Source organism: Nicotiana tabacum, chromosome 22 (genome assembly GCF_000715075.1).
Source record: "Nicotiana tabacum cultivar K326 chromosome 22, ASM71507v2, whole genome shotgun sequence".
NCBI lineage: Eukaryota > Viridiplantae > Streptophyta > Magnoliopsida > Solanales > Solanaceae > Nicotiana > Nicotiana tabacum.
The window spans coordinates 157,064,363-157,080,548 of record NC_134101.1 but is presented as its reverse complement, the minus strand read 5'-3'; the positions used below and the strand labels follow the sequence as shown (position 1 = coordinate 157,080,548).

The following is a 16,186-nucleotide window of genomic DNA, read 5'->3' as shown; positions in this document are numbered from 1 at the left end:
TCTCAAATCTTTCCATTAACTCCTTGTCTGGATCAATCACAGAACTAGGAATTGCTGTCACTGGGTGACTCCTCGTACCGGACTTGACAAATAATCTGGAAAGACGTGGGACCGACTTTGGAAGAACCCATGTCCTCTGTTTCAATTTCCTGACTCTTTTTATGTCTGCGGCTGTGGGCTTGAATCCCAGACCAAATGTTCTCAAGTTTTCAGGAAGAGACACGGGTTGTATGATGCCTTGCAGATCTGACCCCAAACCCTTTCTTGGTACAAAACCATTCTTCAGCATTTCATACGCTACCATGACTGATGCGGCGGTTATCTTTGGATTTGGGATACACTTCCCCTCTGGAACTTTCTCGACTGACATTGTGTCAGAAACTTGGTAGACCCATGGTCCCTTGTCATCTTCCACCTCAATGAATGGCACAATGGTATTGTTGTGAGCGCACAAATTATCTTCGTCGTTTACAACTATTTTCTGTATGTCCCATTCAAACTTGACCATCTGATGGAGTGTTGATGGTACTGCTTTAGCGGCGTGGATCCATGGTCGTCCTAATAGCAAATTGTAGGAAACAGCTATATCCAGCACTTGGAATTCCATTGTGAATTCTACTAGACCTATAGTCAGCTCGAACATTATGTCCTCGACTGAGTCTTTGCCTCCACCGTCAAATCCTCTCACATAGATACTATTCTTATGGATCCTCTCATCTTCTACTTTCAGCTTGCTTAGAGTGGAGAGTGGACAGATGTTCGCACTTGAGCCATTGTCAACCAATACCCGGGTAACCACGGAATCCTCGCATTTTACTGTCAGGTAAAGGGCTTTGTTGTGCACAGTACCCTCTATGGGCAATTCATCATCGAAAAAAGTGACTATGTTTACTTCAAAAATCTTGCTGGCTATCTTTTCCAGATGGTTTATCGAGATCTTGTCGGGAACATGGGCCTCATTCAGGATTTTCATCAATGATCGGCGGTGCTCATCTGAATGGATTAGCAATGAGAGCAATGAGATCTGAGCGGGCATTTTCCTCAACTTCTCTACAACAGAATAGTCATGCACTTTTATTTTCCTCAAAAATTCCTCTGCCTCTTCTTTAGTTACAGCTTTCTTCACCGGCGTTGGATCATCCTTAGTTCTTCTTAACTCCTCGGGAGTAAAACACCTTCCTGAGCGAGTCAAACCTTGTGCTTCACAAACTTCTTCCTTGATTTCTTTTCCTTTGTAAATCACTGTCACCCATTCATAATTCCAAGGAACAACTTTGTTGTTGATCACTGGAAGTGAGTTACTAGTTTTATAATAACAGGCTCTGTGCGAGCCCCTTTCACGACCACAACAGGTTCACTTGCAACCCCTGGTACTACCACTTTAGCTTTCTCGAGTTTCACTACAACAATGCTTGACGACCCTTTCTCGACCACCACAGCTGGCTTATTGTCTACCCCTTTCAACTGGACCATTGATTTCCCATTAGTTACCTTTTCCTTTGAGCTGGTTTCCTTTGTGTATCAACTCAATCATATGGGTCTCATGGTGAGCTGGCAGTGGGTTCTGATTGATATTTGGTGCTTCTGGGGCCTGAACCTCGATCCTATGAGTATCAATAAGCTCTTGCACAACTATTTTTAGTTTCCAACATTTCTCTGTATCATGCCCCGGGGCTCCTGAACAATACTCACAACTCACCGAGTGGTCAAGATTTCTAGGAGGAGGATTTGGCATTTTAGGCTCAATTGGATTCAGCATGCCCAACTGCATCAACCTGTGGAAAAGACTGGTATATGATTCCCCCAGTGGAGTGAAAGTCTTTTGCTTTTGTAACCTCTCATTCTTGAAGGCTTGGTTTGGTCGGAAACCCGTTCCGGGGGGATTTCTGTAGGCTCTTGGGGGTGGATATGTATTTTGTGGAGATGAGTATGGATTTGGTGGAGCCGGCGCACGCCATTGTGCGTGTGCCAGAGTTTGGGAATAGGTTTGTGCATGATGGACGGAAAAATGGGGATCTGGCGGTGGGTACTAATGTTGTGGAGGGCTATATGTAGTGTGGGGGTAATTTTGGTGGTAGGGTCGTGGTTGGCTATAGTAGGGTGACGGGCCTCTAGATCCGAACCAGGCACCGGATTCAACAGTCGTGACATCTTCTTTCTTCTTCTTCCCAAGTACACCCCAGTTCCACTTTGAATGGCCTGAGTGGTTGCCTTGATCGCTGAATAACTCATGATTTTATTGGACTTAAGCCCCTCCTCGACCATGCCTCCCATTTTTACAACCTCATTAAAAGACTTGCCAATTGCGGACACCAAATGACCAAAGTAAGTTGGCTCCAAAGCCTGCAAAAAGTAATCAACCATCTCGCTCTCTTTCATTGGGGGATCTACCCTTGTTGCTTGCTCCCTCCACCGGAAACCATATTCTCTAAAGCTTTCACTGTGCTTCTTCTCTAGTTTAGTCAAAGATAGTCGGTCTGGAATGATCTCAAGATTATACTGAAAGTGACAAGCGAATGCTTGTGCCAGATCATCCCATGTGTACCATCTTCCGTGATCTTGGCGGGTGTACCACTCTAATGCTGCTCCGCTCAAACTCTGACTGAAGTAAGCCATTAGAAATTCATCCTTTCCTCCGGCTCCCCTCATCTTACTGCAAAAACCTCTCAAATGAACCACCGGATCACCGTGTCCGTTGTACAAGTCGAATTTGGGCATTTTGAACCCTGCCGGTAGTTGTCCATTTGGGAATAAACACAGGTCTTTGTAAGCCACGCTTACCTGACCCCCTAGCCCTCTCATATCCCTGAAGGATTGTTCTATGATTTTCATTTTTCTAAACATCTCCTCATGTTCGGGATTTTTGGCTGGTCTCTCAGCTTCTCTCGGGAGATCAGAACGTGGATCTTAGGGGTAGGTTTCGGGAGCTTTGAAGGTGGGTTCCGGGGGATAATACTGGTTGTCCTGAGCTTGGAACATGGGTTCACTCAGGGATCTATGGAGTGCAGCTGGTGGAGATGCCACAAAGACAGGGGTGACTGGCGGAGGAGGGCATGGAATTGATTTTGGTGGTGGAGCTTGCGGCATATAAGAAGTAGTGCCATGGTAGTGTTGATAAATGGGAAAACCTGGATTGGTGGTGAGATGATCCTGAGATTGAGCTAATGGTGGGGTAAAAGCCGGGTTGGCTGGGTAAGACGGTGGTGATTGCCCTTGGGACCAGGCCTAGTACATTTTGGCCATCTGTTGCTTAAGCTTGAACATTTCCTCTTTCATTTTATTAACGTTCAACTCCTCTACCCCAACACTAGTGTCGACCTCCGGGATAGACATAATTTCTGGTATTGGTCCCTTTGATCTGGTTTGGTAATGATAATGTGTCAATATCCTCTAAATAAAGAAACTGCTTGAACTCTCTGGAAAACAACAAACTTGTTAGTTCTTAGAGTTTAACACATATGTAATTATACGTTGGGATGCAATGCACCTAGGCAATTAACTATTTTCTATCATGCATTTGCTTTGGTTGCGTGCGTCATCTCGGCCTCTCATAATTGTGCCCCTTCTTTTATTCTATCCTTCTTTATTTCCCCTTCTCTTTTTTTGGTGGTCGAATCCTATAGAGATTGCCTACGTATCATGTCCCCGCATGAATCAGACCGTGTGTAGTTCTATCAAAATAAGTGCTAAAAGCAAAGAGACAACTTTTGGAAATTTTTAATTTTTCATTAATAAACATTGTATTACAAACTAGACGCTTTCGGAAAGGAAAATAACAGACTCGAAACCAAACCAAGTACAAATTCAAGAACTTCTGACAGAATCTGATGCGAAAGGAAAAATAGACTCTAACAGACAACAGACTCTAAGGAAAAAGAAAATGCAGACTCGAACTACGAATACATTAAAGTTTTAAATTTGGGTGCCTGCGGGGCGTCATTCGGCCTTGCCGCGGGCTTAGGTGTAAGGCCCCTTTCCAGCTGTTCCAATTCATACATGATTTGCTTCATAAATATCATCACTACCGAGAAGAAAGTAGTGCGGGTCATGTTTTCACACACCCGACATTTCCTGGTAATAGCATGAGCAATAGTCAAAATATTGTCCCTGGTTCGGTCTTTCTCTAGGAGTAGGCGTTCTATCTGATCCCCTCTAGCCTTCAAAACCCGAGAATCATGCAGATGTTGTTTTTGTAACTGTTGTATTTCATCTTCCATCAAGGCCATTAGATCATAGCAGTGTTCACTTTCGGTTTCAAAAGCCTTGGCTTGTTTAGCCGCCTCGCTCTCTAGGGTGGTCACCTTCCTTTTTAGACTGGCAATGGTCTTTTCATAATCCTTCCTCTCCTGCTGTAAGTACTGTGTGAGCTCTTTTGTTCTTTTTGCCCATTGTTCCTGGAGTTGTGCTATGGTACCCTCAGATTTCTTCAAATCATCCCAGCACTCACTGATTTCCTTTTTTAACCCTTTTATTAACCGCTCATCCGACCGACTCCTTTGTTGGTTGTCAGCATCTATCCTCATTTGTCGGATTTGGGCTTTCAGTGCCTCATTTTCTTGGGCCAATTTGTTCTTTTCTCCCCTGATCGGCATCAACTTGCAGACTATTTTCAAATTCCAGGTCTCTAATCTGTTGCTTCAGCTTGCCTATTTCTGCCCTGTAACTCTCTTCTTTTGCTAACCAACCCCATTGCTCTTGTGAATCATTAGTAAACTGCTGGACATGGGCTCTTTTGGCGGGACTTTGGAGAATCTGGAACCTTTTCCCAAACCACGCATTATACTTCGGGTCCACCTCACCTTTAGCCAGATCTCGGACCATAGTCTTAGGCTCGAGGAACTGGCATTCGTTCCACAATTTGCGAATTTTATCTTCCGGGAATGTGGCTCTCGGACTTAACTCAATGACGTGCTTGGTCAAGTCTTCATCTTTGGGGATGACTTGAAACCTTCCCAGTTGGTGTAGTACCCGATGGGGAGCATACGGTTGGATACTCCGAACACCCATTAAAAGAATATGACACTCTCCTGCTGACATATATAGCACCTCGGTAAAGGGCAACCACCCAAATGCCTAATCAATTTGATCGGCAGTCAATGACCTCAGTCGTATGAGCCAAGCTTCGGTACCCTCAGGAAATGCAATACCCCTTACCCGCTTTTCAAATTCTTCGATACAGCTTAACCCAATCAGTTCATAGTTCATGTACCCCGCCCGGTGGCACAGATGTTCTTGCATCCACAACTGAAGTAATAAATTGCAACCTTGGAAAAAATGTCCTCCCTCCCTGCAAACAGTCAATGCTCAGTAAATTTTTGACAAAATCAGGGGAACTATAGTGCTATCTGCCCTTTTAATTGCAACATCAACCATCCCCACGAGACCTGTCTCTATTTTCTTATCTTCTCGTGGACAAATTACGATTCCCAAGAATGCCTTTATGAACGCCAAGGTTTACCTTGCTTCCCATTTACTTCTGTTCCCAGCATGGGTTAGTCCCAGATTTGGTTCTTCGAAACCCCGAGGATTACCATAACGCTGATACAGGAACTGAAAAGTGCAACATCCTCCCGACAAATCATCATTCTGAACACTCCGGCTGATGTTTAGCAAATCCAAAAATTTGTGCGGAGATACCGGTCTTGGTGACAGCAAATATTGACCCCTCAAATTTCCATTCAGACCCGCATAACCCGCGACTTCCTCTAGCGTGGGCGTAAGCTCAAAACCCCCAAAGCGAAACACATTGCGGGTCGGGTACCAAAATGGTATTAAGGCCTCGATGACATCCGACTTTGGCTTGACATTTAGTAGACCGACAAGACCTCCCAGGATTTTAGCCATTATTTCTTTGTTGCCTTCTCCCTGATCATTCCACCACATGTGGAGCTAGAGGGGGACCTCATTAAGTATAGTGAAAGATTCATTTGCATTTGTGCTCATCCTGCACATTTATTAAGGTGATTAAGAAAAAGGTAAATTTATTTGTTTCAAAACAAAACTACTATTTTATTTATTTATTTATTTTCAAACTAAAATGAAAGACCCGGTTTTTCAAACACGACCTTTCAGCACTTCGGAGACGAAGATTTTAAGGTTGTGTGGATTAACCGATCGAAATCTTAAAAATGACCAAAGGTGGCTATTTATGCAAAATCGGCCTTCCGACGTCCCTTTTGGGGACATTCGACTATTTTTGACAGAAACGGCATCACCCGACTTATTTATGACGAAAATTAAAAATTTGACATTTTTGGCTATTTTTGCAAAAGGGGAGGTTGGACCCGATGAGGGTTGCCTACGTATCTCACATCTGGTGAGAATCAAACCTGCGTAGTTCGGGAAGAGAAACTAGCTATTTTTGAAAACAAGATTCTTTTTCCTTTGTTACTTTTATAACAAACAAACAAACTATTTTTCTTCTCCGTTTTTGAAAACAAGACAAACTAAAATAAAAGACTCTTTTTCACGCATTTTTGCTTTTTGAGTAAAACAAACAATTTTAAAAACATAAAATATTTTCTTTTTATTTTCTCAAAATTTCGGCAGAGTTTCGAAAGTATTTGGGCATTGGTTTTATTCTAAAAATAGGTAATTAACTCTCTACACTGTTATTTCCTCTCTCTCCTTTTTCTTTTTCTCAAATTTCTGATATTCCCGAGATTCAAAAGTCGGTCAGCATGCAAGTCTGAACAAATAAATGCACAGAAAACAAGTAGGATGCATCAGGATGGTCTTTTCATTTCAGGTTCTTGTCCTAGACGGACCCAACCCCTGTGTTGAGTCCCCTAAGTCAAATGCACATGATGCAAATAAGCGTTCCTACTAGGGATCCGGCATGAAGTTGAGTTATTCTAGGTTCAGAACCTGGGTGTTTGTTCTAGACCTGGCTTACCCGAGCGGACAGCTCGAGCCGAGGGGGGGCAGCATACCGGGAATACAGAAGCTTCGCCGACTTTGCAACTTGTCTGAACCTCGTTCTAAATTTGGGATATGACTCTAACAGAAAATAAGTCACACGAAGTGCACACTTCTTCATGATTTAGAAGACTCAGAGAGAAGAGGGATTTCGCAACAATTTATATACAGTTCACGGAATATCAAAGCGGTAAAAGCAATCAATTAGCACATTAGGCCCAAATCATGTAACAAAATCAGATAATGGATAAAGCCAACTATAACAATTATTCTAAGCTCGAATTCTTGAACCCTGAACCAGAGATTCTGGGTTCTTTCCCCAGTAGAGTCGCCAGAGCTGTCACACCTCCTTTTTACCTACACGCGCAAGGGCATAAGGGAGTTTTTCCAATTAAAGGACAATCGAAACGGGATTTATTATTAAAGATTTAGAGTCGCCACTTGGAAGATTTATGGTGTCCCAAGTCACCGGTTGAATCCCGAATCGAGAAAAAGATTGACTCTGTATTACAGTCTGCGAACCAGAAATCTGAGTAAGGAATTCTGTTAACCCGGGAGAAGGTGTTAGGCATTCCCGAGTTCCGTGGTTCTAGCACGGTCGCTCAACTGTTATATTTGGCTTAAATTATCTGATTTTAATAATTATGAACCTATGTGCAAATTTTAACCTTAACCGCTTTTATTCATTTTTAAAGAAAATTGCAACATCATTAAAACAAGTCTTGAACCACGTCACATAAATGCACCCGTGGTTTTTGGACATACTTTAACATCGTTGGGATTTGGATTTGGGTCACATAAATGCGCACCCGAGTTTAGGGAGGTAATGTTATTACAATACGCGCCTAAAGAGACTAACGCGTTATTATTTTGGGGAAGGCCGTGAAATTCGCTAAACGGCCCGTCCCGAAATCTAAGTATTTTAATATATACAATTATCGAGGGCCCCGCGATTTATGTGTTTTGTTTAGCGAGGCTCGCCTCATTTATTATTTAAAGGCCAACCTAAAGCAAACTACAATTTTCTACTTAGTTTGTCTCTAATAATAAAAGAAAAAGCCCTAATTAATTAGTATTGTTCAAGAACTAATATACTTACGTCCTTGACTTTTATTCAAAATTTCAGTAATTCTCTTGGGCTTCAAGCTCAGCCCAGTAAGAATAAGACACAGTCAAAACTCAAGTTGGGCTTCGGACATACTTCATTCAGGCCCAACCTTGACATTCAGGCTTATTAACTTGCAAATGATGGAGCTATTTCACATCTATTCAAATCAACACTTGACATACTCATATGCTCATCTCAATAAAATTCAAAACAGCTAGACGTCTAAACCGACTGGATTGGATTTATATTCTAAAATTCAGATTTTTCTTATCTATTTACCTACTAGTGAACTTCTGGATATTACTAAAGGCAAAACAAACTGGGAAACGTGAATTGAATTTTAACAAAAATAGTCATGAATATAAACCTCAGATGAGCAGTCTAAGCAACTTAATTACGAGATTTTACTTATACTAACACGAACAGGTTAATAGCCTAACTTCACACTTTATTCACATCTAATCATCATACAGCTAAACTAAACTACTTAATGAAACGCAGATGTTGATATGAGTAACTAATCTACTGATCTTAGCTACTGCAATATAAAGTTATTTGAGACGTCTCTTCAGCTTGAAATGAAAATTAATGTGGATATCATACGTTGATCTCAAAATCAATTGCAACACCCAAACTATTTCTGATTTTTTTTTTATTTTTTAAAACAAAACCGTTAAACTAAAGCAAGTTCTAAGTTATACTAAGGCTACAACTGGATAACCACAAATTAACAGTCCCAAACAGTCCAATTAGGTACAAATTACGCAGTCCGAGTTTCATGTGAATATAAATCCAATTAGACTACACTACACAGTTACATATCATTAATATCTACTTAACTACAGATGTATAGTCGTCCAAACATGCATCATCCAGTAAACAAATGTCTGAGTACTTTCATTTCATGTTCATCTCAAAGCTACATCAATTTGAGTTCAAGTGTGCACCTGGAAATGAAAGAAGGAAGCAGAAAAATGAGGTATCAGCAGTAACCAACAGCAGCAGTAGTATTCAACACCAGAAAATGAACCAATAGACTAATTTTGAAACCAAGGGATGTGATACGATAGTCAGACCCTAATTTCAGTCTTAGTGAATCAGCAGACCCCAAACCAGACTCGACTTAAACCTTTTTTATTATCAGCTAACCAGGAATTGCTTCCATACTAGAAGAAAACTTCAGAAAATACCAAATGACTCAATGAAACAGTGTATTTTTCTGAAATTCTGCAATCGTTTTTGATTTTTTTTCTGTATCTATTTCTGTGTATCTCTCTTCCTATATCTCTCTTAGAATCCCTTCCAAGTTTTCTTAGCTCTCTGCCCCTGTATATCCAGTGTATCCAGAGTGTATATCGAGTGTATACCGCTCTCTCCGCCCCCTTCTTTTTTTTTCCTCTCCGAATTTCCTAGCCTTCTACCCTCTTTGAATGTTCTCCCCCTCTGACCATGATTTTCAGCCCTTAAATGGACATTAAGTAAGTGTGATTTCCATTACCCATTCCCATTTTTCAATTATCTACACTAGCTTAGTGTTTTTATTCAATTTAGTAGTGCATTTCCTAGACCCTACCATTGTACAAGCTTCCTAAAGTTAGGTAAACATTACCCTTATTGAACAACCCCTAAACCAAAATATTCTACCAAATTAACTTAATTATCTCTGAATAATAATTATCACACCTAATTAAATACCAAATTAAAATAAAATTACAAAAATTCGAAATTAAACAATAAAAATGCAAAATACATTTTTTTTTATTTTTTCAATTTTGTAAAGCAGATAAATTACTAACTGATTTAAAAATGCAAAAATTAAATCTTAGATGCGAATGCAACATATTTTTTGTATTTTCAAGATTATGTAGAGATAAAAAATAAGGTACTATTTTTGTATATTTTTATTTAAATTTATGAAAGATACGTAAGCTAAAATATTTTTTGTAATCTTTCATTTTTATGACAAAAATAAAGTAAAGAAGTCAAAAATAGTTGAAATAGCTATATTAGGCCTACATTAAATATTTACATGCTAAAATATAAAAATCTTGGGTAAGGTCAAAAATCACATGTCTACAAAAGTATCCTCCTTTGATGTACTTTTAATTATAATATATTTTTATTTTATGTATTGTTAATTTTATTTTTAAAATTTTAGTTTTCACTTTTCAATTTTAGCAACATTAGATATCTTACATTTACATTTCTTTTATTTTTAAATAATCATTATATTTCTATTTATACAATTATAATAATAATAAAATTAACTTATAATTTTATATAAATATAATATATACAAAAATTAATATATCAAAAAATAGGATATAAAATTAAAATTATAAAGATCTTAATATAAAAATTAATTATATACACAATATATGATAAATTAAAAGTCCAAAAAAAAATAAAAAGATGAATAAAATAATAATAAATCTAATTTGGTGTTGATGAATAGTGTTGCACCAAATTTGGTGCAACACTATTCATGCACTGTAATGGTGCTCCATTGGAGCAAAAAAAACTAATTTTATACCAAATTTAAATTTGATGATAAAAATAGTACACACTTGAAGATGCCCTAAGCCACATAAAAAATAAAACAAGTCCACAACTGAGTTTAGGTGACCAAATTACTACGATGATAACAAGAATCACAAGTAAGCAGTTAAAAAATCGCTAAAACGCCCCTTCTGCTCCATATCCTACGTTGACACGCAATTGTAATTTTTTGACGCATCAATGTATGAAATTTACTACTATGACAATTGATTGAACGACTTTGAAATCTAGTAAGTAATCACCAGAATATCTAATTCATAAGAATTTCTCTATCAACAACCGAAATTAATTAAAAAGGGAAAATAAAAATTCAGCGGCTTTCTTCGGAAGGGTCAAACTCGAAGGGAGACTTTTCAGCTTGAGAACTCTGATCATCAGCATCATCCGGGTCACGAGAAGGGTCAGATTTGTTCAAGGCGGCGCGAGCTTTCTCGAGCCATGGCTTGAATGCGAACTCTATGGCTAGCAAGCCAAAAGCTAGGGCACTGACTACCACTGCTGTTGATTTCAACGAACTTGTCTTCGCCATTGTTGATAAGACTATAGAAAAGGATTTGATTGCTTTTTCTGAGGTTTACAGACGAGGGTTTTAGGTCGTTATTCTCGAGAATAGTTATAAGGAGAGAGTAATCTTGGTTGCGTGGGCTTTAAGACAAGGAGGGTGGCTTACGGCCTAAGAAAAGAAAATTGGGCTCCATTAATTAGAGCCTCCAACTCCTAATCTGTATCACCTGCTGTGAGGGGTGGGGGGCATGGGATGTTCTAAAAAGGTCAAGATAATACTGAATTACATTAATGATTAATTTATGGCTTAATGCTCAAATTAAAACACCAACTTGTAATAGATATGTCGTAGTTGAAGTGTTGAACCGCTCGTCTAATTTCACAATAACAAATTTAGGTGAGTTAAATTCCTTCTTCCTTTTTTTTCGTTCCATAACTATGTATTTCTAATATCTTAAATTTGCTAACTTCTTTGTATTTTTATGAACAATCCTTGGCACCACCTAGTAGCTGCATCCACTGAGAGGAAAATCTCACAGATAGTATCATCATGATAATGGCAACAGCATAGATAAAAAAAATCTTGATTTTTTCGGGCTTTCACCCAGTAGCCGCGCTTTGATCTTAGAACACTTCTATGGACTAGCATTCTTTTCAAGGAATTATCTATGACATTGACATAACACCAATCAGCAATCTTTTCCCTTTAATACCCGCGCTAACAGAGGTTTGACAGCACCGCCTGATTAAAATGCTAAATGAATCAAAAGCTTAAACCAAGTAGTTGAAAAAAATGGATGCGTAGCTAAGATGGCTGAGTGACTCGACCAGGAGGATCAAGACTGAATGCAGTAGAAAGAGCTACAAGTAACTACCACAGTTGCATTAGAATAACACCTCTAAGTCTCATGTTAAGCGCTCAGAGACAACTTGTTGCACGAGACTAATATACTTGCGCTGGAAAACTAAGAGTAAATATCTTCATCCGTACAGACATGTTTACATAGACATCACAAAAAATTAGAAGAGCTAGAACACATTTAGCGGCCTCGACCACGACCACGTCCACGGCCACGTCCACGACCACGTCCCAAAGGTTTTCCTGAGGGAGGAGATTGGTAGTTAAAAAGTCAGCAAAGGAATGTAACAACAAAAAAGAAGAATATGCCATGGAGCCACAAAAGATGATAAAGGTTTTTAAATGCAGAATAAGATTATAACTATACCAGCAGTTGGCTTCTTAGGCTTGACCCTAGGTGTTTCTTCCACCAGCAGCGTCTCAAGATTCAAGCTGTCAGGGAGGATATAATAGCGGATGTTGTTACCCCTCACACTCAGGTGATCCAATGTCACTGGATTCTTTCCTTTTAGCATAATTTTGACAGCTTTCAAGTGTGTGTTCATGCTGACATCCACACCTGTAAAATTCAAAAGTACCTTCAGCACCTCACTCTCAGCCATAAACAAATCCGAAGATGTACTAATCGAATTGCCTAAGTAGCCACTACTCTTAGCTAATAAGACACGATATGCTTAGAAACAGTTTGTATACGCATATCAGACCTAGACATATTCATCAACAGTCGTACACGACAAAGAAAGGTAAACTGATCCACATACTGAGCAAGAGCAGAAAGCAGAAAGGTCTTCTAGTACACCTTAGGAAAGCAACACAAACAGTTCGTAGCCTGCAGCAGAGAGTTCTCTACTATAGATATAGCCCTTTCCCCCCAACTGCTGGTATTACATCATGGTTCAGGTTCTCCTCTTCCGACTCTGTAAATTGCATTCTATTCAAAGTAAATGCTGATTGAGAAAAAGAACAGTAACTGTGTAGCCTATTCACATTGTTCCCATAGAAATTATGCAACCAAAGGAATCTGGATGTTACACAAAAAGTGACGGGGTAAATTCTTATAGTAGATGAGAAGCTGACTCAAGAAACTGCAACTTTCCACTTAGGATCTAGAGACGGCCAAAGAACCACATTTGGCCGGAGCTTACTTTCCTAAGTTAGAATAAGCGGAAGAGAACCGAACTCAAAGAACAAGATGACTTAAACAAATTTCAACGACCAAATGAATCATACTACACTACTAGAGTATTATTACAATTAGTTAGTCATTCAGACTTATAAAGACCCTCTTGTTCCTATTTAGTCTCCTTCAAACGATAAAACAGATAATTTCATTGAGGATAAAACTAGAAATGTGGAATTATTGCCTATCTCCCTTCTCCTATCATCCTATCAAAGTTTAGATGGAACAAGAAAAGAATCCTATATTCCCACATCCTGCTCCAAGTAACAAACTAACCTTCTGTTCCTTTCTCAATTCTCAATATATTGTCCAAAAAAGACGTAGTGGTTTCGTTTCCAAGCTATTTCTTTCCCTTCAAATTCTATCAACTCTCCAACTTGAAACTGCTTCCCCCAACATTCGTGGAAACACCTAAAACGAGATACTACAGACAATCCTTATCCTCCTCGCTCTCTTTGCACATATACACCAATCACCATAAGTCTCCTCCTATTCCGCAAACATCAGCTTTAATAATTGCAGTCCGTGCTGCACATTAGGTGACTAGAGCAACTTTCTCTGGCGCCTTGGTGCTCTATATTGCCTTTTCATGCTTCTGAATGTTGCCTACAGTCAGCTTCATACTGTAGGGGTTCATGATAAAACATCCTGATTCCTTCCAAACCACCTTATCCTTGTTTCCTTTATGCTAAATGTAAACTGTCCCCTCGTGGTATTATGCATTTTGGGCCTATGTTTTGTACAACTTTAAAATTCGTCACTAGGGTCTAAAACTTGATTTTGTAGATACCTAACATCTCTCCCGCGTAGTGTCGGTGTGGGATTTGCTTAAAATGTTACAAACTCTTCCCTTAAAGGCTTAGTGTCCTTGCTGAAGTTTGTCTCATCATTGCCATTGCCTGAGGTTGCACGTGGAGCACCTCTAATACAATATGTAGCAGTCCAGTCCACTAGTGCTAATGTCCACCTTAGGTCTAGGTTCCTATGACTTGGTACCAAGGTCTAAGACTTGCTTTGAAAATACTCAATATATGTGTTTTGCCGTTGTGAGATTTACTTAGGGTGTTGCCTTGAAACTACATCTCGGTCCTTGGTGTTGCCAAATGCCACTTGCAATGAATCCCATAAAGGCACAACTTTAGCCTCACATAAAAAGTCAATTTAAGATTGAAAAGAAAGCACAATTTGATTTAAAAAATAGTAGACTAGACTAAACAGAGGGAAAAAGAATTTGACAAACTGCTTTCCGGGTCAAGGAATAGAGCTTATTGCATCCGATAAAATAGTTATTCCTAGTCCAAAATTAATTCCACACTTTTCTTTTCTTCGCAAGGTTTGGTCCATGAAAATGAGATCAGTTCTCAACTGCTAGTCAAAAAAGTTACAATGCACTTGCATAGCAAATTCAACATGCTGACGGCTGACAACAGCATAAATAATACCAAATGCAACAGTGAAGAGTACTCTTTTAATATCACAACCTGCATACACGGAACAACTAGCAAGAAAAACTTTCATATCCACTTATTAAGCTCACAGATTGATAGACTTCAGCTCATGGTCGACTTCCAACGAAGCTTGGTAAAAATCAGATTGCAGAAGGAACACCCAGTACATGACATTACCATACTTAAGATTACTTAATGCCAATTTGATGTACCTATCTAAACTTCAACTTCCAGGAGCCAAGTTCATGATAGGAGTATTATTGAATGCAATTTCTAAGTGACCGAGCCTAACACTTTAAGCTTGAGATTAGGAAAGAACTCAATGTTTGGAAAAGGTCAAGATTACTATTGGTCGACGCGTAACACATATTATTTATAATAAAATCATTCCACATCCAAGCACTTAGGTACAGATGATACTGACATATCAAGAAAGGTATAAAAGATATTGCTGATTATCTTGAACATGCTGTTTTTAATGATCGGATGAATTTGCACTAGTTTAATTCTGGTCCTCAGAAGATTCAGATCCATATATTCTAGGGGAACAATAAACTTGTGCACATCTAGAGCAATAAGGTGAAGATTAAAGTACTCTGTATTCCACATGGAAAATAAGAAGTATCTATAACCAAACGTTTTACCTTCCAATATTGCATGTTGAATCATCTCACGCTGATTCATGGGTAAGCACAAAACATCAATTCAACTCAAACCACTTAAGCATCACTCCATTCACATGTGTAGAATAAACATAATTTCAGTGGTGTGCATATATTAATTCAACTGAAATCACTAGAAATTCCAAGAAGCATTACTATGTACAGATCGTAGAAAAGAAAAAGAAATATTATTACCTAGACACCTATTGGGCACCTCCGTAAATAAATACTACAATTAGCAATTGTATCTGAAAAGCCAATCGTATATGTCAGCTGCTAACATTGTCAAGTAACTAAAGTATGGAAAGCATCAAATAAAACCCTAGTAACGAAGTGAAACCGTACAATAACTAAAACTTGAAAAAACGATGCCGTTAAGCTCAGTAGAGAGACTGAGAGGGAGAAGAAAAAAAAGAGATACCTGTAATAGTTCCATGAACAACGGTGCCGTTCTTGAGCTCAATGGAGACCGTCTCATTATTCAACTTCATTAGGAATCTGCAGAGACATAAGTAAATTTAAATCCATAACTAAATTTAACGGAAAAATTAACTCCATGGAACAAAATTCAAAGATTTAAAATGTACCTCACTAGCTTCATTGTCGTCCACGAAGATGTACAGACGCTTAGGGTTTTACAGAAGCAGAGAGCAAATTGCTTCCTTTTCCAATTGTGGGTTTTAGGGCACGGATATATCTGCAGGGGTTAAACTTCAACATAATAAACACTGCTCTTCCCAATCTCAACGACGTCGTCCTCATTTTCCATGGGCCATTATGCATTGCAAGGCCCAAATAAAGTTTTCCACGGACAATTTCACAAATAGCCATTTTTACTATTGCTAATTAAAAAGGAAAAATAACACAATATAGCCACTCCCAAAAATAATAGATGACAAAATAAATATTATATATATATATATATATATATATTAATAATATATTATA

At 38.8% G+C, this 16,186-nt stretch overlaps 1 protein-coding gene across 1 annotated transcript; it reads right to left on the bottom strand.

Annotated features, from left to right (window-relative positions):
* Nucleotides 1-11,955: 11,955 nt before the first annotated feature.
* LOC107782700 (small nuclear ribonucleoprotein SmD1b-like) lies at nt 11,956-15,965 on the bottom strand. The gene is made up of 4 exons (XM_016603631.2): nt 15,826-15,965; nt 15,660-15,736; nt 12,316-12,507; nt 11,956-12,191 (listed from the first exon to the last, which is right to left on the bottom strand). The coding sequence occupies exons 1-4, from the start codon at nt 15,837-15,839 to the stop codon at nt 12,130-12,132; spliced, it is 345 nt and encodes a 114-aa protein (XP_016459117.1). The 5' UTR covers nt 15,840-15,965; the 3' UTR covers nt 11,956-12,129.
* Nucleotides 15,966-16,186: the final 221 nt, after the last annotated feature.

What these genes read in the sequence shown, in the direction of transcription:
- LOC107782700 (XM_016603631.2), bottom strand. An exon ending in TGTTCATGGAACTATTACAG is followed by an intron (nt 12,508 to 15,659) that starts GTATCTCTTTTT and finishes TGAATTTTACAG; the next exon opens with GTGTGGATGTCAGCATGAAC. An exon ending in GCCTAAGAAGCCAACTGCTG is followed by an intron (nt 12,192 to 12,315) that starts GTATAGTTATAA and finishes CTCCTCCCTCAG; the next exon opens with GAAAACCTTTGGGACGTGGT.